This window comes from Sipha flava, unplaced genomic scaffold, assembly GCF_003268045.1.
Source record: "Sipha flava isolate LNK unplaced genomic scaffold, YSA_version1 44_pilon_pilon, whole genome shotgun sequence".
NCBI classification, from domain to species: domain Eukaryota; kingdom Metazoa; phylum Arthropoda; class Insecta; order Hemiptera; family Aphididae; genus Sipha; species Sipha flava.
This window is the reverse complement of record NW_020273203.1, coordinates 222,610-246,740: the sequence shown is the minus strand read 5'-3', so window position 1 is coordinate 246,740 and position 24,131 is coordinate 222,610. Positions and strand designations below refer to the sequence as shown.

Sequence of the window (24,131 nt, the reverse complement as noted above, 5' to 3'; positions counted from 1 at the left end):
GTAATATAACATCTTAATTTATTGTAATTTAAATAAAATATTGAAAATAACGAGAACAATATTGAATTTATCGCTGTTTATAAAATATTAATTTTGATGGATTTTACAAAATCTATTGTTCAACAAGTACTTTTATCTTATATTCAGACATAAAAGAAATCTCTATTGTTAAGTACCAAGAATTCAATATTATCCTCGATGATTTTTCTCAGAGAAACTTTATAGGACCTCGATAATTATTGTACCCATTGTCTTCAGGGGTTATAAAGTTTTAAGAGTTTCTCTGGAGGTATGGGATGTTTATGAAATTGACACAATAGCATATTTACCAATATTACTGTTACTTGTTATTTGGTACTATATTTTAATGCATTATTATTATTTTTTTTTCAAATACAGTTTATATTATTAAAAACATATTTTAATGAATTTTACTATTTTGGAATATTTAATCATACTTAGATAAGTAGACAGGGTATATTTAAATGGTTTTAACATTTTTTTAGACATTATTTAAATCTAAAATTATGTGCGCAGCTTTGTGATACACTTTTTGCCTACGTTTAAGTATGCATGTTCATTTGAAACAAGGTTCCTATGTTATAATTAATAATAAGAGATAAAAATGAATTTCATATTAACATTATAAAGCGAACATGTTAATATTAAAAAAATCGTTGATTTACGTATTTATCTAACTAATAATTTTTTGTTTCCGTGTAATACAATACCAACACCATATTGGATGAAAATTTGAATACATTTAAAAATCGGGAAATGGTTGTTAGTGAATAAGTAACGACTGGGACATTATTTCATGTTCAGAAATACCTTTTTCATTTTCCATACTATGCGCTCTTATCTGTCAGCAAACATATTACATCCACTATTTGTCAAAGTTTTCTCATTACAAACGACGTCTCTCATGTTCTGTGAAATCCGTCTTCACTTGAGGTGTCGGTTTTCGACAGTTTGTAAACAGGCTTAGAAATTGGTTATTGTAGACTGAAAGTTGAAATTTGATTGTTGACATCTATCCATTCTGGAAAAAAATATGGAATATTTGCAAGCGACGATCGACCAGTTCTATTTTATAATTTTTATATGAAAATGAACTGTCTATTTTTGATATACATAGTGGTCGGTTTAAAAATTGTTTATTTTGTATATGAATTCGAAAAGTAGTGAAAGGTTTATCAAACATTTATTTATACCAACAGCTAGCTAACCAAACCAATACCTAGCTGATTGTTCATAGAGAACATTGACAAGTGCAAATATGGCTAGTTAGGGAGCAGATATTTGTATTTTGTATACTACAGTAAGTACCTCTAGAATTGGCATCGACATATTAAAATAACAAAAAATATATTGTATATTTTATGACATACGGTTTGATACAAATATAAATTATATTCTCGTTAGCTTAACAAATAACCGTTTAATTAATTTAAGAAAGATAAAGGATTAGTTTTCATAACAGTGCCGCAATTACCGCAGGAGGAGGCGGTGAAAGCCTCAGATTTACATATATAAACTGTAAAATATTTTTCATTTATCGTTTTAATTTATTTTATGATGAAACCTCTGTTAACACAACATTATCATCACAAAACAAGTACGATGTTTATCATGGAAAACAAAGATAACAGAAATATTTATGCAATGTAGATGGTGGTAGGAGATTTTATATAAATTAATAAAATCTTCGTATTAAAGTATTTTTACCGCTTATAGAAACAAAAATCATTTAAATTAAAGTAATGTTCATAGGTTCATACAAAATAACTAAAAAATTAATTATTTTTGCATCACAAAATATTTTAAAATATTGTGAATATGATATTGGAATGCAACTTATAACTTTCAACTATTTTGAATAAACTATGTACATCAATATAGACATAACTAGGAAAATTGTATGTATTAAAGATTTATATTAAGATTCTTTAAAAACAATGTAAAGCACAAACATTTTTTTGCGGTTTATATTAGATAATTATTATGTAACAAAATACAATACACGTACAGCAGAATCAGATATTATTTTTATATAAATTAGCATATTATAATATAAATATTTATTATTCAGTTATATATTATTCTCAATTATATGTATAAAAATGTATTATAAATACAAATTTTTAGAAATAATATTTGATTGTTTATTTATTTTTTTTTTAATAGTAGTTAATTACCAAATGAAGTAATAATAAAGTTGTATAGTTATAAATAGGTATAAAATACCTCTGTTGATTTATTTTTAATAAATATGTAGGTTGGTCATAACAACTTTTATTCTCCTACAAATATTCATTGCTTAATGAGTTTCAAAGATTTTTGAGGTAGTTTGGGAGTTGAAATTATAAAAGAAAGAAGCAAAAATATTTATTTTTGTGGTGTATGAAATTCAAATACAATCTTATATCTTTCCTTTCCCATCTAATATTAGTTCATACATTTATTAACTATTCAAAATTTAGAAACTACTGATAACGAAGTACTTCTAAGATTATCTTGCACCTGGGGCTCAAAATTTTAGTTGCGGCACTGATAATAAAATATATATATATATTTATATATATTATTTAAGGTTTAAAATATTTTTTGTAAATCGTACAATACGGTTTTTTTTAGGGTTTTCAAATGTTCTCAAAATTTTTTTTTTCAATTTTTTATTCATAGAAGTAACAGAAATTTTTATTAATTTTTCAATTCGAAAAAATATTTAGAAACATACATACACATTGTCATCACTCATAAAAAAATAAAAAACACATTCTTTGTAAGACTAATAATTTTCTAGTTCATGCTTAGCAATTTAGAACTTTTGAATGTACTTATAGTTTATTGTGTGAACGTTTGTTATTTAATAGTAAATTCGAACCTAGGATTCGAGTCATATTTCCACCAATGAAGTAGGAAAAAGAGTCCATGGGATACGGAGGATTTTTTCCATAAGCCATTTTGAATTTCAATGAAATAATTACATTAGCTATAGGAATATTTTTTTGCTTATTGAAGAATTCGTTGTATCAATTTTTAAATATCATAGTTACGATTATGCTTGAATTTGTAAATATAAGATCATAAAATATTAACTTAGGCAATTATTGCTTTAATTAAATGTTTCAAAACTCTTATTTGTTAGTAAATATATTCTTGTTTTTCACTTAAAGTAGAAAAATATCTAAAATTTTTTTATGTATATTATAAACGCTAACGATTTATGAATTTTGGAAGTTAATTTATTCAAATCTCTCTAACAGTACAGAATTATTTTATTAACTAAATTCTTTATTCTGTATTAAATTATAGGATAAGTAAAATTACCTAACTATTCGTTTTTAATTACAGCTTGAAATTCATCTGTCCTTTCAAGTGAAATAGAAATTTCACATTATTGAAGAATGGCTACATTCACAGGTGGTTCCGGCCCATCCAGACAAAGATCACTCAAGGATCGACTTCGAGAAGGAATTACAGGCAGCTTTAATTGGCAGTAAGTACAAAAACCGAATTAGTAAATATTAATGGCAATCAAATGATTTTCATTTATTCCAGGTAAGTGGTAATTGGAAATATGTCATTTTATGGTATTATAGCTTAAATATTAGGTTTATTAATTAATAAATTAGTAGTTAAATAATAAGTAATTAATAGGTCTGATCATGCAGTAAGTTCGAGTCGGTATTATTTAGGATGGAGAAATACATTATTCTGTAACAGATTGTTCTCATCTGTAATGGAAAGGAAGTAAAAACTATAAATCATGTAGACAATTTTTGTTTTTATCTGAACCCTTAAAGAAAATCGCTGCCAGGAACCGATATTTACACACACATTCAAACAATGACATGTACCTAACTTTTATTTATGACTTTGGGGTCCACTTCAAAATATTATTCTTTTTTCTTTGTGTATACTTATATTTTATTTTAGTATTTATACATGTATATAAGTGTTTATAAAAATTTTGAATGTAAGAAAAGTTATATTTGCTCGCACAGGTATAAAGAGTAATCAGTTTAAAAATTGAACTCAATTATCTACATATAACTATTTAGTGACAACAATCAAAGGCCAACTATAGACAATCTTGTTAAGAATAATTTGATTTAGTTTTCTTTAAAGAATAAAATATAATTAATACAATCTTATAAGATTTAATGATCAATACATTCCCTGTCGATTTTTAAAGGATTTAATTAGTAATTTGATTATTCTCGAATATTTTATTATTTTTATAAAAAAAAGAAACAGTTTGTTTATAAAATAGTTAATAACAAATCAAAATGATCGGGTTTTTCTTCTATGGTAAATGTTATTTCAACTAATTAGAAAATGTTTTCATGAAATAATAAGTTATTTTATTTTGTTAAATAACTAATGGTATTATAGGTTGATCTTATTAAAATATTTATATAGTAAAAATACTTATTGTAGAATTATACAGTAATATCAAATGAAAATTTGTTTTAAAGGCAAGTTTTGATATTATATTATTTGAATTGTTTATTTTGGTAGTTATATATTATTCAACAAGAAATAGTAAAGAATTGTACATAGATTCCTTACACAAGAATTTAATAAATTTCTTATACTTTTAACTACAAGTTTCCGGCTATATATTAAATAATTTATTGTATTTCCAAAATAAATCCTGTTTTAACAGATATTTTGTATTAAGTATACTGACTGTCTACCCTTTCAAATGACATCAAAAACATTAAAGAGTATAATAAAATGTTATTATCAATTGAAATGTCATCAAAAGGTTAGTGAAAAAGGTTTTCACACCAATACGTTTAAAGAATGTGCAATTATAAATAAATGTATTACTAACTTCATGACTTTTTTGACAACGGAAGACTATAGATAATATTTTATTACGCACCTCAATTATATTATTAAAAACGATAAACTACTCTTACTTGTTATTGTTCATTGTTTTTCAGAAATCATAAGACAACTTGTTTACGAAATCGGTCGTGATTAGAATTTTATTGTTCGATTGTGCAAATAGATAAGTTAGTGTCTAAAAACACGTGCATAGAATACAAACCAATTTTATTTGTAAAATCCATTGCATATCGGTGTATTTTATCTATATACTTTGTTGATAGGTATCTACGTGATAGTTATGATCAAATTATAAAACCTTTCAGAATTATGAATGTTTATAAAACACATAAAATATATTTAAGTTAAAAAATGTTTGATTTAAATTGTTTGTGTCCCTAACAAAATAATTATGTTTGAAAATATATTTTAACGAAATTAATAAGCTCATATAAATAAATTATAACAATAGTAGAAAAAAACAATTTAATTTATCGTATTTATATTAATTTGTCTTTTGTAGTCATTGGTTAATTTAAGCTTGAGTAAACACTACTACAAAAATAATATGATAAAATATAATATATAAATAAATAAATAAACAAAAATATTTTTGTGTATAGAAATAAATAAATAAATAAATAAAAGCTTAGCCTGGAGTAATATTATATTTTTAAAGTACGACCGGTTTCGAATTAAAAATTCATTGTTAGGTATATAAAAACTCAATAAATAATATTAATATAAATATGGAAAAATAAATAATTCCTTTAATTTAATTTTAATTATTTTTTAATATAAAATATAATTTGAACTAATTAGGCAATTATTAAGTATTTAAATTATATATTTACCTATTTTATTCGCAAAACTTTTTTTTTTAAGTTTAGTTAATAATTGAGTCTTATAATAATATTCTTATTATTATATTAATTACTAAATCTGAAACATCTTTATCGGTAAAAACTTAAGTTCTATAAGTTATTCTTTCTGAAAAGTGAATAATTTCTTGTGACTAAATTGCCATATTTAAAGTATTCTTGTTTTTAAATTCCACTTTTAAGAAATAAGGTATTTTAAATGCAATTTATATACATTTTTTTTCAACTGTTTATCATATGTTGTATTGTACTGTGGTTTGGTTAGTTAATTTTAATGAAAACATTAAGATCTAGTTTTTTGAAATCAACTAACATAGACAACTACGTTTTTTTTATTAAAATGAATAGTGATAAGATATTATGAATTTTTTTTAGCTCATAACCTTAAAAGCGTGATAATTATGAAAAGAAAAAGCTAAAACATTTTAATTTTTAACACATATGACTGATATGGTGTATTATTTAAAAAATTACAGGATCGTTTTTTCTAATAAAATATCATTGTAACCATACATTGATGCTGTTTATTTATTTGTAAAATAAATAATATTTATTATATATTTTTCTATATAATTATTATTGCTTGATCATTAAGAACACGAGTACATTAGTTTCTATCTAAATTAAAATAAAAAAATATAATTATTCATATGAACAGACAAAACTGATTATCAACAAATTTTTGAAATATATTTAAGTGTGGGTACACGTAATGATAGCAAAAATAAGTATTATTATCAAAATTATTATTATTATAATTATATATTGCTATTATGATATTTTTTTGAGTTATTTAGTGAATATTGATTTTGTAAGCAAACGCGTGCTGTAGGAGTAGTGCAAAAACCTTCTCAACTCACCTCATAGTGTGCAAAATTAGATTTACCTTAGTCGTATCTATGTGGTTCTTTATGTTTATATGTAAGTTGTTAGTCGATCTTTCGTTTTTATCATAAGTTTTAATAAGCCGGACGTTCATTATTTGAACAAAACTGCATACTTATGTCACATAAGTTATGTGTGTGCATTTTTGGTTTCTTATTTCTCATTAAAATTTTGTATTAAAGATATTTATATTTTATTTAACTATCAAATCCGTAAAAAAACTTGAATACCTACATTTCTAATGTATTAATATTTAATATACAATAAAATGTATTGTTATCAATATTTATTTGGTTATATTTCTATCATTAGTCGTAATTATGTATATGAATACATGGTCAATATTTTAAACTAAAAACTTAAAAATTAGTTTTAGATAAATATTATTTTTCCTTCAGTATTTCGTAAGCTTACTAAAATTATATAGTACATTACAAGTATTGAATAAATATAATAATAATATAACAAAGATCACTATGATTTACTCGTATAGGATGTTTTTTAATTTTACATCAAAACAATAGATCGAAATGTAGTAAGAACTGTGTTGTTGTCATATTGTTTTAATAACCCAATTCCCATAGTGAGTTTATTGAATTGAACATAAAAATCATTAGCTAACATCTCTACCTTTTCTGTAGTATATATTTTATATGTATATGTATAAGTAAGAATTTTTTGATTGACGTGGACACTCTACAGTGTACGAGTATAACATAACAATCTAATAATAAATGTTCCATAGTTGCAAATAGGTCGATATTCACAAAAAAAATAAATCCTTGCTATTATTGTATGACGAGCGATAAATTAAACATGCTTAAGTGTTCAAATTCAATCAAGTACAATAACGGGCATCAAAGGTCTTCTAGCTCAATGATAAATAACCATATTTGTAATGTTTATGTCGGGTTTTATTTGAAGGTTGTTTTATGTTGTTTTTTTTTTTTTGTTTTGAAGTCAAATACACGTTGATGGATCATAGCAATTAAGGCTGGAATTAGTAGTTCTGCACGCCTATCTGTCTTGACAGTATAAATGAGTAATTTTTTTCTCCGCTTTTCAATTAGTACCGCATAACTCTATCATATCACATCGTTGAATAAAAGTCCTTCTTCTAGAAAATGTCACCTACGTAATGCATCACGAGTAATTATATCATAATATTATTGTTTGACATAATATAAAACTAATATGTTAAATTGGTTTAATATTTAATACTCGATAAAAAGTTAAAGCCGTAAAATACTGAAAAATTATATAATTTAAATAGAACGAAAATGTGGGGAAAAAATTTAGTATATTTATATTTTTATCAATAAATAAGTTATTGAAATGTTTGACACTTAACTCGGTAAACTTGGAATAACATGTTTGCCTCGAGTCCCTATATTGAAGTAGGTACCAATTAAAAATAAAATACAGGAATAACATTGTTACATTTAAAGAAATGTGTTTCTTGTACGTGATCTATTTTCATATTTTATATTTATTGATCTTATTTGGTATGACTAAGATGTATATTAGTTAAATTTAAATTCACTTATGGTGTTTTCTTTCTGAAGAAACACATAAAGATAAATACCATTCTTTCGTGAATTTTATAATTCTAAAAATGTGGAAAGATAGGTGTATATACCTCTTTTGATTAAAATGTATATATAATAACATGCTGTTATAATATATTATTGTATTCTCTATTATGTATTAAAATTTAATATTTTTTTAACAGCTGATGTTGAAAACCATGCCTGGTAAAATATTCGCAGATATTTTATTTATATATCTTCAACCTTACAGTGATAATAATCAATAGTTCGTAATGATTAGAATAAATAAATAAATAAATCAGCCCTCGAAAATGTAAACATTGGTGAACCAAATTACGTTTGAATCGTTAATAAAACAACCGTACTTTAATATATTTCCGTACAGTGTTTGTTAAATAATAATTAATCGTTTTAGTGGCGCATGAACATCAAACGTGGTTAAATAATACATGGGGGGCAGTTTCGTATAACTGGTTGAATGCTTTGAAACGGATGAAATTAGTCGGCACGATGTATGCTTCTCCATTCCATATTATATGTACGCAAATAATATCCCTGTGAAACCGTGTGTGTGACTCGGCCTACATACCAATTTCATCTGCAGCATCTAACAATTATTATGGATTAATTGAAAATCGAACAGAACGTCGACTGGTGTTTTCTGCGTGTGACTTACACGGGAAAACAGTAAAACGTGGGGGTGGCCTACATCCCGTCGTACAGAGGTGGCGCGACGCGATCAATTATTCATGGTATAGAAGGTGTGTGTGTGTGTGTGTGTGTGTGTGTGGACTAGGCAAAATTTTTCCGGCTGCATAATATTTACAGACGGCTCGATTTAATAAAAACAAAATGTGTTTACTATTTCATAAGCAAAAACAAAAGTTGTAGAGACTGTAAAAACCTAAAAATAATATTTTTATTTATTAGACTATACTGATATTGGTTCGATTAAGTTCGTATCAGGTTTTATAAGTTAAAATGTTCTTTTGGTTTTTCATTCGGTGTAAAACATTGAACATTTTTAACCGAACTGAATCGAGTATAATTCATGTATAAGTAAATGAAATCTAATATTTTATAACTGCAGTAGTATGAGAGCATAACTCTGTTAATTCTTAAATGTTCAATAATAACTGTTGATAAATATTATTTATAAACCCTACCTTTTTCTCAATGACTGCTGCAAAAATAGAAGATTAACTTCAAAAACATATTTACAGCGTATAGAATGAGAACCATTGACTTATGCGCTGTATTATATACACACTTTTGCCGAATACTACAAATATATATATATATATATATATATATATAATGATATAGAAACGTGTTTGGAGGGGGTTTAAAACCCGCCAGTAAAATTCCCATAAATCTAGCGCTGACCCTATGCACTGAAGCCGAGTTGCAAGATTACCGATTTGTTTTTACAGTACTTCCAACCAATGCAATAAGAATAAATTGTAACAAACGCACTGTGAAATTTGTTCGCACAGGTATTGAGCTAGAATCGGGTGACAGAATAAGAGCTTTTGATATAGGGAATACGAGGGCCTGGTCACGACGTGTTTTCAGGTTTTGTTGAAGCCCGAACGCACAGACATTTCTAAATTATGGTCTGGAACTACTCACAAACTAAAATGAAAGTGAATAAGATACTTTTTATCAATGTCAACGCTCGTTTTTAAAGCTTTATAATTGCACAAGACTATTTCATTTTTCTATGAGTATATATTTATACATGAGCACGTATCGCGGTCAAATGTCAGGTGCAGAATCGGTAAATACCTGTACAGATATATTTATTCGTATTATTAACTAAAAATAGCGATTTACGAATACATTGCACACAAATTAGTTATCCACATTAGGTTATTTTTTTGACACAATGATTGCACTAAAATAGTTTTCGATCATTTTATAAGACCTGAGAGACATTTTATTTTGTGAAATATTTGCAGTTCACGTTGTATCTTATAGTCAATTTTAATTAGAGTAATTTGAACTATTAGACGTGATATTTATCAATAATTAGATTAAATTAATATTATAACATTATAAGGAAGTTGTCGCAGCAAATAAATTTAAAACTTTTAGATAATAACATTCTGTATTGAAATGTAATTAGTAATATTCAAATATATTTTAAAAAGATTAGTAGTTGTAGTATTAGGTGTTCACTGTATAAATTAGATACTAATAATTATTTTTAAAAGGATGTAACAGCCATATTTTGATGAAATAGATTATATTGTTATCACTTAAAAGTTATATTAAATTAGTTTTATATTTTTCTTGTGCATTTTTATTTTTGTGAACGCATATTTGCATGAATGTATAAACACTTTCAGAGTAAGGAAATTCGGTTTTATTTATAATTAGAGAAAATCTTCACTTAAGTTAATTGATTTTTAACGAAAATTACAATTTATTCCATTTCACTTTTTTTCGTTTCATAATTACGGAATTTGTTGGAACTTCTATAGTATTTCTTCTTAATGGTTATTAAAACAAATCCCCCTCCCCCAAATATATGTAAGACATTTTTATTTATAAATGTGAATATGAATTGTTTTTAATAATCCAACTTGAATGTTCTAAATACATTTTATAAATAGTTTATAAATATTAAATGCAAGTTTAAACTTTTTGAAAATAATAAGTCAGAAAAGCCCACGCTCATATTTAGTAAAAGTTCTTAAGTTTATTTTGGCGAATAAATTACATTTCTATGGCCATCGAGATATTGAAGCATTATTGGAAGTTTGTGGACGTGATTTTCAGCAGAACAGTATAGTTTCTGTACCACTTTCAGTCAATTATTTTATCGTTTCATTTAAACTTTAACACAAAATGTAAATAATAATAATTTTTATTTAATTTATAATAAATAAGTGATTTATTTATAAAGAGTTTTATTAGTCGGAAATATATGAATAAAGTCGGTATTTTGAGTGCTCTTAAAAAGTCATTCTAATAAGTAAAATGTGTTATCTACTTATACCAATAGGTATACGTAATATAATCAAAACTTGACACGCTTTGAAAAGCCCTTGAAAATATATAACTAGTAAATCACGCATAAAATGCAAGCTACAACTTTAAAATCACTTCATGTTTAAATAAATGAAATTAAAAAAAAATAAAAATAATGAATTGTTGTGTTATTTTGAACACGCGTTAAATGCATGGTGTGAAAACATCAAACATTTTAATAGTAAACTGTGCATAATTCTATGGTTTGTAATAGGTTACCATAATTATGCAAGGCAACGTTTATACTCCACCACATTAATATTTAAAGTCCCCTCCTAGACTTGGGTGGAATCTCATTGTTCATATACCAACGAAAACTTGGCTCTCCTCTACTCATCTGATCCTTGGGAATATGACAAACAGCTCTTTGTTTTGAGGTTTGCTCTTTCACGATAATCAATATTTATAACAACAAGAACTACTTTCGATTCTTATTTTATTTCATTGGGGTGGTTAAATTGAATTGATATAAGCTTATTGTAAATTAATATATTGTTAGTGTTCATGAAGAATGTGATAACTTAATAAAGATAAAGAATTTAATTAATTATAGTGGAAAGTCATTAAAATAATTTTTTTTAAACTTAGCTAAATTAGGTCTAGACAGAATTCAAAGCCTAAATAAAGTTACTTTTTATAATGTATAGCTATTTTGAAAATGTGTATCGTTTGATGAAAAAGTTTTGAAAAATTTTTGGTTTTTTTTTGTGTATTTTTTATACTCTTAACACTGTCAAATGCTTTCAATGAATAACATTAGATTTTGATTTAATAAATAAAACAACAAATATAAAAAATTTAATTAAAAAAAAAAAAAATCCCTATAAAATGTAAAATATAAAAGTTCTCGTGTAAAATGTAAATTAAAATTTAATCATGATAAAAAAAAAAAAATAAAAAAAACAGTTGGTTAACTATGAATTTATCAATATAATTTTAACAGGTCAGAAGACAAAAAAAATGTATTTCAACTGAGTAGTTATACATTTTTCATTAGTTTTTCTATCCACTGTATTGGTTAATACTTTTTTTTTATTGTATTACATAAGCACGGTACTGTAGATTCTCATTATGTCAAATCTCCAGGGAAGTAGAAAAAAGTCCAAAAAATCAAAAAATTCGAGATAAATTTTTTAAAAAACTGCACTTTTGGCTATAATGAGAGTTTTGAAAGGATAACAATATTATTTAGAGTATCGAAAAATTCAAAGTATCGATATTCATCATAACAAAAATCTGCTGTATAGTAAAAAATGAAAGTAGATAAAATACAAATTATTATGTATATTAAGAAAATTGACGATATAGATTAATTACAAATGTACAATATATTACATTTTTTGAAAGTATTTTGTGTATGTACACAAATTTCTCATAACTATGAATACAACCATATTTTCTAAAAATTAATAAATCATACTTAAAAGCTTATATAGAGCTATTGTAACCATTATGATATTTAAAAAAATACAATGTTATTTAAGGTAATTGTAAAACTATAAAATATTATTTTCTTTAACATAATCATCAAAATACTCGTACTTCAAATTGTAGCCATTTAAAATACAGCAAATGTAATAGTTTGGAAATAAATAAGTGTTATTACTTACTAAAAGATGATTAAAAATAAATAATGAGTATATTTTATTTTGTTAATGATAAGAATTTGAAGATAATTAAATGCATTTGAGCATAGTTAAAGGAATTTGATTAATCATGGTAGGAATCAAAAAAAAAAAAAAAAAAAAAGAAAACTGTACAATTAAACATATTGCTTATAAGTGTATCCCATTAAGGATATACCTATTGTAATGTCTCCTGAGATATGAGATAATAAAGGCAATTAAAGTATGTTTGTATTATATGATTTACATGGTTAAGGACTAAAACTTATCGTACTTTGATTATATTTTTATGTTTTGATAAAAATGTTTCAAAAACCTTTTATTTTTATATAAAAAAGCCGTTTTATAGATTTGTTTTTTTTGAAAATAAATGTTGACAGTTTAATTTTTATTTTCTCTACCTCTTGATTTCCAAAAAAAAAATTTTACTATTTATTTTTATTGAAAAATAGTCTTTTATTTATTATTTTTTGAAAATGTCATATCATGTAAACACAATTATATTGAATACAAAACTTAATTATCTTCATTATCACAGGAGATATTGCAAAAACTTAATATCGTTGTACACGAATAAATTGAGAAAAACAGAAAAATAATTTTGTTGATAACTTACTTACACTATTCAAACAGATAGAGTTAAGGCACAACTTATAGATCAGATTGTTCATTTTTTACCATTCATTGTAATTTATTTTATTTGCTGTAGTTTTTTTCATAAATGATTTGTCATCCAGACATTTAGTTCCGAAATACCCAGAGTGATCGTTTTGTTTTCTGACGATACAATCTGCTCTTGATAAATGTTCGTCAGTGGTGTCCATGAAACGTAGAAAATGGTATAGACGTTATTCAATGAGGGGGGCGCGTTGAAGCTAATGGCTTGAGCATTAATAGACATAAAAGACTCACCCTATTCTAACAAAATATGATAAACGTAAGAGTAAAAAATTATACACCATTAATATATACATTTATAGAGAAGTTTAACAAATTATGTGACATGTTATTTTTATGTTATGAAGTTCATTTTATTTTTGTTGATAAGTCTTCAGATAGTTATATCCCATACGCTCTTTATTATATAGATTATTATTTTATATTAAGAATTTAGTACAATTATTATGAGTAGTATATAATAAAGAAAAAAGTGAAATTTATTACAATTAATTAGTTAAATAAATGTATTTTGTTAAAATATTTGTTGTATTATAAACATACCTGTTGTACCAATGATTTTAAATTACCATTTTTGATCAAATTATATTTTGAACAATTCTTATTTTAAGGTTTTTATCAGGAATTGTATATTTGTCTCCTTTGTATACTGAACATGTGACTGTCATTTGTAAAAATGTAACTAGAAATGAGCGGCTCAAGCAACAGTATATTTATTTTTTAGTTCTTTTTTTTATTTATTTTTTAAGTACATTTTATTTTTTACGTAAAATATATTCCTTGAGTACAATAACTAAAAAACTAAAATTAAGATAAAAAAAAAACACTTTATCTTCAAGTCTTTCTATCTTTATATAAGAATAAAGTTTTTAGGTGAGTTTACAGCTTGTTTTTAAAGTTCAAATAATTATATATGCAGTAACGATTATGATAGAATTTTAACCAAACTTTGTAATTTACCCAAAATCTATTTGTTTATCATAAAAATAATTGTAATCGTGTGTTTATTCTTGAACTTTTGCATCATAACTGACTAAATATTTTATTCTATTAATCTTGATTTATTCAAATCAAAATAAATTTTAAATGATAATGTTTAAGAAACTGTATTTGTTAGATTTATGAAATCATAATGAATTTGACACTATATATGTATAGTATAGTTACACAGTAATATAAAAATAATAGTAGAACAGATAATGAGTATGCCATTTGTTTTTTTAATTAGTCACTAGGAATGCCACTTAACGAAGATATTTGCACAATTTTAATATTTGTACTTCGTCATTACTTTGTAGATATTATTTTAATTGACTAATAGGAAAATACTTTTAAGGATTATTATTAAAATATTAAAAATAGGTACAGTTTATAAATTAATTAATCCATCTTTTTATTTGTTGATTGGTTGATTTTTATTGTTTTATGTTTATATTTGTAGTAACTTTTGCCAGTATTTAATATCAATTTGAAAATACGTTTAAATAAAATAATTCAAAACTGAAGTTTATTTAGAGTGACTGTCAATAACCATTGTTAACTTTTGGACGTCGGGCCCTAGGTTATAAATTGTAGGTACTTAAGAAAATTCAAAATATTAGTTTCCATATTTATACTTCAAAAACATGTAATTAAACTTCATTGTTATTGTTTGAATTTTATTAAGTTCAGATTATAATTATTACCTATTTGTGTTATTTCATGATATAAAATTTATTTTTCTCGAGGTTCAGTGTTAACATAGATATGTATATTAAAATGTATTTTTTAGAATAACACAGTTACTGATTTGTTTCAATATTTTGTTTCTTACAAATCAAATATAATTACGTATGCTTTTCTTTATATACAATAAGATATAGAAAATGTTGAATGCATTTTTTAAATTTTTAAAATTTTTAGAATCAAGATATTTTTGCTGAAACTAATTATAATATGAGCAAACTAAATTTATAAAATTAATAAAAAAATATTTACTTTGATTAAAGTATAAATGTTTACGTTTACGTTTATATATACTTTTCTAATATGAACTAAAATTTTTGTATTAAAAGAGAGTAGAAGTTGTTTTTTTTTTTTAATTTTCATTCCAAAACTTCATTATTATTTACAGTTGACTATAATTTCATTGTTTATTTCCATCCTTACATAATTTAATTTTCTCTTTCATTTTGATTTTTAGTGACATTTAATATTCATCTTACATTATATATTTTATTATAAAAACAATGATTGTGTTTTAAGTCATTGTACGAAGATTAAATTGCATAGCGTTGTTCTCTAACAATAAGATTATATCTCATAAACCGAAACTTAGTTATTACTTTAAAAACGATCGCATGCGTTGACGCATACATTTTTACAGTATTAATTTCATTTTAGATTAAAAAAAAAAAAATAAATGTAATTGCTTTTAAGTCTTTTGTAGAAAAAGGTTTGTAATGGTTCAAAAGACATTTTTTCCTTTTAAAACCGAATAATATTTCGTATTGTATATACTCATATTTATATGTTAATTTGTTTTTATTTCATTAATATACCATATTATGTTTCAATTGTTTCAATTAAGTTTCAATTTTAAATAAATAAATAGTTAAAAAAATATTGTTATAAAATATTATTGAATGAGAGATTATTAATCATTATAGGACATAAAAGAAACATTTATTTTAGTATTACCATGACCATTTTTTCCTATTATTTTTGGTGGATATTTTGTGAACTAATATTTATGGGTACTTAAAAATGATTGATATTCACTTGTTTATTCATAAGATCTAGTAATAAGATTAATTATACATTATGTTTTATTTTGTGAGTTAATAAATTCTTAGGAAATTTTGAGTATAGACAGTTACTTAATGAGATCTTCGAATTATAAATCTAGTTTTATAATTCTATTTTTTCATCGTATTAAAAACACTGTTACAACACCTACAAGTACTATAAGTACGAGGTTATATATTAATTAGATAAAGTCATTTAATTTATTAATGATTAGTATATACGTTTTCACGAACAGTATTATAATTAATTAAGTCATTTTTTACTGAAAAAAGCTGAAAATCGCTGTTTTTATTTGTTTGGGAAGTGGGGAGGGAATGTATGTTATTATTTTTTGAACGATATAATACACTAATTTATCAGTACTATTCATCATGTTGCCAAAATATACGTCATTTCTTCCATTGATTGATGTATAAATGATACATTTTCTTACGTAGAACCAATAATGGATAATTAAAAGAAAAAAATACACTATTAATAATAATAATTAATATTATATTAAACCTTATAGGTGTTCCTATTAAATTTTATTTCAGAATTATTAATTACAGTATGGTACGGCTTGCATCTACTATATAGTAAATACTTTAACAATAAATTATGGCAGTATATCCGTCTGACGTTTTCATTTACGAATTCCGTCAGTATGGTCACTGCATCCGTAGAATCGAGGCAAAAGCGAGGTGCGCTTTACTAACGCTCTGTTTGAATGCTGTGACGCCACACTGCTCTTCTAACGGTCATTCTGAGAAATGTCTATTGGATGAGTTTTATGAAATGGTATTATAGGTATCTGTTATATTGAGCAAATAATAAGCCGGTGATGAGTTATACTCAAGGATAAAGATTGCTACTATTCTCAGAATTATTATTTATTTATTTTTTTTAGTCACACCTCACTGATGTGCCTAGGTTTCTCTAGGCATATTGATAGTCTTCGTTTAAAAATATGAAATCGATTAAGGAGGGTCTGCAGGAATTGTTTAAATATCACCATAGAAACTAAAGATTTCAACATTGATCCTTATTCGGCCCTTACTTGATTAAGCTTCCATTAAACAGTGTAATAAGTACTGAAATTCTTCATTGTATTTATACTACCCATTACGTATCTACTGCTGTGTTGACTTTTGAATACTATTCGTAACACAATTTAGATATAAAAATATCATAACACATGATAATATTAAATATACCATTGTGTCTTAAGTGAATAATTCAGAATAGTATTCTGCTGTACTTCATATGTCGCAGGGCTTGCAGCGATTGTAAATGTGTCATTACACTTAAATGTCAATAGATTATAGGTTATATAAATAATGTTCATATATATTATTTATGATATGTACGAGTGAGAAATGCAATTATTTTTACTGGCAGCTGTGAATTACCACCCACTGTTGCACGGTGTAGAAAACTCCCCAAGAGCGATCCGTACGTAAGACCCGTCACCGATTTCAGTACTCGAACACAAACCTTTGACGGGAATTCGTAGAACACTTGTCACAGGACATTTCGCGAATCGGTCGCCGGAAGAGGGACGGAATAGCGTTCGGTATTCAGTGCGGTGTTAACCGCACGTAGTGAAGTGCGTACGGTCGTGACAGGCGTGAACGCAAGAGGGACGTCGGAGGGTTTAACCCTTCCACCCCCGCGATCGTAAGAAAATGTACACTCATATTTTTACGCGCGCACCTCATAATCGGTCGTTTCTTGTCCGCGTGAAAGATATATAAATGGGACGGGTAAGGCCGGCCGCAAGACGGTAACTGAAAGTCGAACGTTCGCGGTGATCGTTGTTGCTGCTGCGCGCGGTACGCGTTTCGGACGGCAACGCCGGTGCCGGCGGCCGGATCGCGTTCGTTTCGGGGAACGCCGGGCACGTGCTCGGCCTGGACCGCGTACCACTACTGCGGTATACCTAACCTACAGGTACCATAACTGCCGGCGCGGCGCCGGTGCAACGCGCTCACCTACATCGGGTCGCGCGGCGGTGGCGGCGAACCGGTTGTTGTCCGCGCGTCCCGGAGTCGTGCACCGGGCAGCCGGCAAGCGAGCAGTAGTCGCGTTGCAGTCGAGGTGTTACGTTCGCCACGCGCGTACCCAATTGTCGCCCTTCGTTTTCGCGCACTCCCGAGCACGTCCGTCGCCCCGCGATCTTGTCACTCTAGTTCCGTGTGCGCGCGCGCGTGTCTTCCGTGTGTGCGCTTACGCGCGAGTGAATATTTTTCGTCGCCGAATCAAAGTTATTTCCGCAATTGTTACACCCGTCGTCATCACCGTTGTTTTCGATGCGCGTGCATTGTATTAACAATCGTTCGTCTCTGTGCCGATGATCCGCTCGTACGTACCGTTGATGTTGCCGTATCGCACGTAAAAATAATAACAATATATCCGCGCGCAACGTTCGTCGACCACATAATCATCGGCGATCCGCGCACGGTCGCGGTTGATTTGCAAGCGGTGTACGAATACGAGCCGAGTACAACGCGAGGTGCGCACGGACGAAGTAAGTCGACGGATAGATAGGTCGAGCGGTCAACGGTGACCGCGATACGATTGGTGCACCGCGCGTTTTGTACGCGATTTACACGTAGATCTGCGTACGCGCCGACTGGTGCGGTGGTGCGATACGTCATGGGCGTATCGTTATTGTTTCGTGATCGGCGTCGGTAACGTATTATCGGCGGCAGAGGTCGATCTATTTAAATGCACCGGCGACGGTGGGAATTTGCATTTCGACCGTTATCGATGTCGTCCGAACGGTCTGCGTAATTCGATTGTTAGGTAATATATTTGGTACAGGTTTGCTTTGCACGCGCGCACCACCGTGGGAACGCGTGAAATCCGGTCACATCCCGTGGTGTACTGCAGTCGTGGTTGGCGTACACGAATAAGTTTAACTCGGTACCGATCCCGTCCTCTCCATTGCCGGGCTTAATATTTGCCGGGCAATTATGTGTAATAATAATAATTCCTCGACGAGTGTCTTTTTTGAACATTTCAACGGGAAATATGCTCCAAATCCGACTGGTAGATGTGCACCGTAGAATGCGATGTCGTTGAACTCGAATCTGTGGTCGCCGGAACGGCAATAATAATAGCGTACAAGATAACTGCGTTATTCCATGGAGTCAGTTATTCTATGGTTGCAGTAGGTGGTATGGTAATGACTAATTACCCAATGTTTGATGGTCGTCTCGCTAAAAAGAATCTTCTAATCACCGAATTTTATTTCGTTGTCGGTAAAATAATTTTGTATGTTTCCTACATAAACACAACAACTTTAATGTACGAATTCGTACTTGTACGTACGATAGGTGCGCGTAAACGGCAAAGAAGTCTATTTATCATGGCGAATATTTATGCAAAATCATTTGAATATACAAAGTACGATGGCAATATCTAGTATAAAAATACAATTGTAAAATTAATTATTTTTCACATTTCACAACAAGTACAAATGGTACGACTCATTGATAAGCAAAAATATTTTATAAATTAGAAATTGCGGTACATATATAAAACAATGTTATTCAAGTCGAAAGATTTCATCACATTTGAAAATACCGTACAATAGTTTTAACTCGACATTTATATGTGTTTTGTACATGTCACAAGGGAAAGTTGCTGATCGTGTGTCTACGTGACAAGGTGATTTCGAACGCTTCAAAGTATTTCCAAAAAAATGGTTTATAAAATAGGTTGTACTTGAACAAGAATCATAGAGTTGTGTTTTAGATATAATTTATCCGTTATATAAATGTGTACGTTGTACAAAGTATGTAGGTATTATGTTTATATATATCGATTTAAATTGCACATATGGTAGCCATACGTGTACGACTTAGTGGTATTTAAAATTAATATCGATGTACATTTTTTTTTTTTTTTAATATATTTGTTTCTGAACATTTTATTATTTTAAAGTATAACTGGTCTGTTCAGATAGATTTTTTGGTTTAGTTCTGATTAAAAAAAAAAAATTATTTTTATTTCTGCATTAATATTGAGTGCATTGGTATTTCTTAAAATTGTTAAAATGATTATAAAATTATAAAATCGAATTAAATACTTTTATATACATAGTGAAGGAATTTTGCGTTAAATATTATGTAGGATTTAAGACTCAAGGTTAAACTTTCACTTTTCTGAACTACATCATAAAAATTATATTTCGTTTGAAAATTCAATGCGATTTTCATAGTAATGAATTACTACATTGTAAATTACTCATATACTCGTATACAATAATATAATATTTTTGAATGTTTTAATATTAAAATGATTAATGTAAATTACATAATATAATATGCCTAATATGAATACTTATTATATTTGTTATTAGAAATTATTGTATGTATTATACAATGATTTGCTAAACATTGTTCTGAATTGTAATATGTATCATAAATTAGTGTTTTTAAATATTTTTTTAACATGATTGCTCATTGTTTTAATCAATTAGAATGACATAGAATTAACGGAGAAATCCGGATGTAAAACAAACTGTATGTGATGTTATAAAATATTGGTCACGTATATTGTAGCTTGCATAGTACGTTAATATTATACAGACGTAAGTGTAGATAACAATAATACGCGTAATAAATGTTTAAAATATACTACGAAAAAATTATGGCAGGTTTTGTTAATCTTGATAATATTTATCAAAGCTGGGCAAGTTAAAGATTTTTTTAACTCGTTAAGTTAAGTTATTTTAAAATAATAAAGTTAAGTTAAATTAAAAGTTACTTATATTTTTTTAGTTAATTCGTTGAGTTAAAAGTTAACTTTGAAAAAAAGTAACTTAACTTAGTTTAAAGTTAAAATTTTCTAATTTGCAAAAATAAAAAATTACACACATAATATTAGTTTTTTACGCTCAAGAAAATTACTGGGGAAATTTAAAATGATACATAAAAATATTAACTAGTTATCAAAAAACCTACTTTTCTAAATTAAATCTTAGTCCTGAACTCAAACTCAAATCAATTTACAATATTAATAATGAAATTAAATTGGAAATTATACCACAGCTGTTTTGTGATTAATCCCTCATCGACACTCGCTCTCATAGTATTTACTATTTTCACAGAATATTCTTAGGATTTCCATAGGTTTATAGTGTTTATACAATAACATATATTAAAATAGTAAATTATAAATATACTAAAAACCTCATTTAATAATTTGCATTATTCTTTGCACTAAAATTAACTTAATTTAAATACTTTTAAATAAAATTAACTTAAAGTTAACACGTTAATCTTAAAAAAAAAGTAACTTATTAAGTTAAAAGTTAATTTGTAAAAAAAGCAACGAGTTAATTAACTTAAATAAAATTAACTTAACGTTTTAACTTAATTTTAACTTTTAACTCGTTAGTGTCCAGCCTTGATATTTACAAATAATAATCGATGATTGAGTGCGAGGAGTTCGATTTTTTTTTTAAATACGAGTATTTAAGATTACATAATCACATAGATTTTCACAAGCGTTTGCGTAAATTGAAACGTTCATTAATTAACGTTTATGTTGGTGAATAACTTAGATCCACATTAATAGATAAGAAAAATATTGTAATTTCGCTTAAAGTGTATAAATAATGAATTTTGATATTAACATAATTTATGTCATTAAATCTCAACTAAAATATAACACAACGGATCTAAATCTTATAATTTATTTTTTTTTCTTAATTAATTAATTATTAAATTGTTGACAAATTTCTTAACCTGTGTAGCTAAGCAGAAACGGTTAGCCAACCTCACTTGTATATATATATATATAAATGTGTGTATGTTTAAAATCATACGTTACTATAATAACAAATTATCATGCCATAGAATTTATAATTAATAAGCTAATGCTCGGAAAAAACAATATTGCATTAGTAATATATGTGTGTTTTAATAATAATAGTAATAATAATAATGATAAAAATGCTTCAAGTTATAGTTGGTGAATACAAATGATGTGTTTTTGAAAGAAGGAATTTACACGTAGCTGTCTGAATAAGTATAACTATAGAGATCATGATTAATTATTTACGATTCTCAGATAACGAAATATGATAAAAGAAGTAACAAAAAAACTTCTTAGGATAATAGTAAATTTAATTAAGAATAAAATATACGTAAAAAAAATCATTATCGATGTTATCAAGTCTTTATTATACAGTATACTTCTAATTTAGTCTTTATTGAATATAATTTATTATAAGCTATAATTTTGAGCTATCCTATAAACTGACTAAATTGCATAAGAGTAGAATTCAATTCTATAAAATTTGAAACATTAAAAAATTTCTGTTCTTTTAATTTTATTAGATTATTATTATACGTGGTTATGTGATTAAAGAAAATAAATTTAGTTGGTAGATTTTAATTTAAAAATCCATTATATTTTCAGACTGTCAACGAGATTCCAACTAGAATATTCATAAAATTTATATAAACTTCTGATTTAAATGAAGTAGGTATAACACAGTTTTAAAAGTTTTTGAAAAATTTGAAAATGAAATTTGTAAACTTAATGTTTTGTTAATGACTTTCATTTTTTTAAACAAAGCTAAAAATAATTTATACAGTTTTTATATTTTATAAATTAATACATAATGTTATAGTAATTGTATAGTTTTTTAGATTAGATTCTATAGCAGAAACGATGTATTGTTTTTTTATATTTTCGTACAATGTGCATACTTAAAAATATTAATAATTTCTTCGGAAATTAATTAAATTTATGTTTTATTCATCTTTTTCTAAAAAATATAGTGTAACTAACATTAGTTTTACATTTTTTTTTTTTTAATCCTGCTGGAATTAATTATTGTAATACTCACTAAATAGCTTGTGTAAATGTATATTTTAATCAATGTAGATGATTATTGTTTAATTTTTATATTTTTTAAAATTAATATTTTTTAAATACAAGATATCTTACAAGGATGTAATATTTTAAAACTCAAATATAATAGGAAATACATTTTTTTTAGTCAAAATAATCAAAATAAAATAAAATTGAATACGATCAATATAAATTGTTACTCAATTAATTTAACCATTTTTATATTGCATTTACAAGAGAATTTGTTTATACAAATAAACTATATTTTATTAGAATGAAATCCAGCACGATGAACTTTATTAGAATATTTTCAATGTTATTGAATGTTATATTTTTAGATAACAAATTATTTAATATTTAAATCATTTAATTTAATAGTGTTTTGATATGAAAAACAACTTTATGAACAACTTATAATTATTTTTTATACATTTCGTATTAATACAATTTAGCAACTATACGAGCTACTTCTTTAAAACAATTGTTTTATTTTGTGTAAATAGTTAATTATATGATCTAAGTTTGTATAAAATTATAACTATGGCAATTTATATAAATAACAATGGTGTTTTTTTTTATATTTTTATTTACAATATAAATATGTTGTAATAAATGATATCAAATAAAATGTATCAACATTTTAATGCAAGATATCTAAAATTTTATTTTTCTAATTAATAATATTATTATCATTTATGTTGTTATTATTTCAAATTCATTTAAAAATGAATAATGATATTAAAACTCAGTAGTAGGTACTGATAAAATTAAATTGAATTGTTTCTGTTATTGTTGAAATAATCACTCATATTAGTATATGGGTTTATATTTATTTTATGGTTACTAGGTTAAAAAAACATTGGAATTCAATACTCATTCTGTTTCGGATATATTAGCGTACATAAATATTTGTAGCTTCTTCACTAGAATATTAAAAATTCACGAGCGTATTCTCTTTTCTAAGTCTTCCTGGTCGCATCACGAATCCCAAACAC

General features: G+C 26.3%; 1 protein-coding gene across 5 annotated transcripts in view; it reads left to right on the top strand.

Annotated features, from left to right (window-relative positions):
• Positions 1-24,131, top strand: part of LOC112689539 (TLD domain-containing protein 2) — a 130,461-nt gene that overhangs the window by 5,717 nt on the left and 100,613 nt on the right. For 2 of the 5 annotated variants that reach the window (XM_025563299.1, XM_025563297.1), the window contains exon 1: positions 18,318-18,793. Coding sequence is in view for 1 of the 5 variants with exons in the window: in XM_025563300.1 (XP_025419085.1) it covers positions 3,411-3,502 (92 nt within the window). In the remaining 4 variants the exon portion in view is untranslated. Of the gene's footprint in view, positions 1-3,357; positions 3,503-18,311; positions 18,794-24,131 lie in introns of those variants that run through there. The other 3 variants (XM_025563300.1, XM_025563294.1, XM_025563296.1) reach the window with 3 other exon arrangements.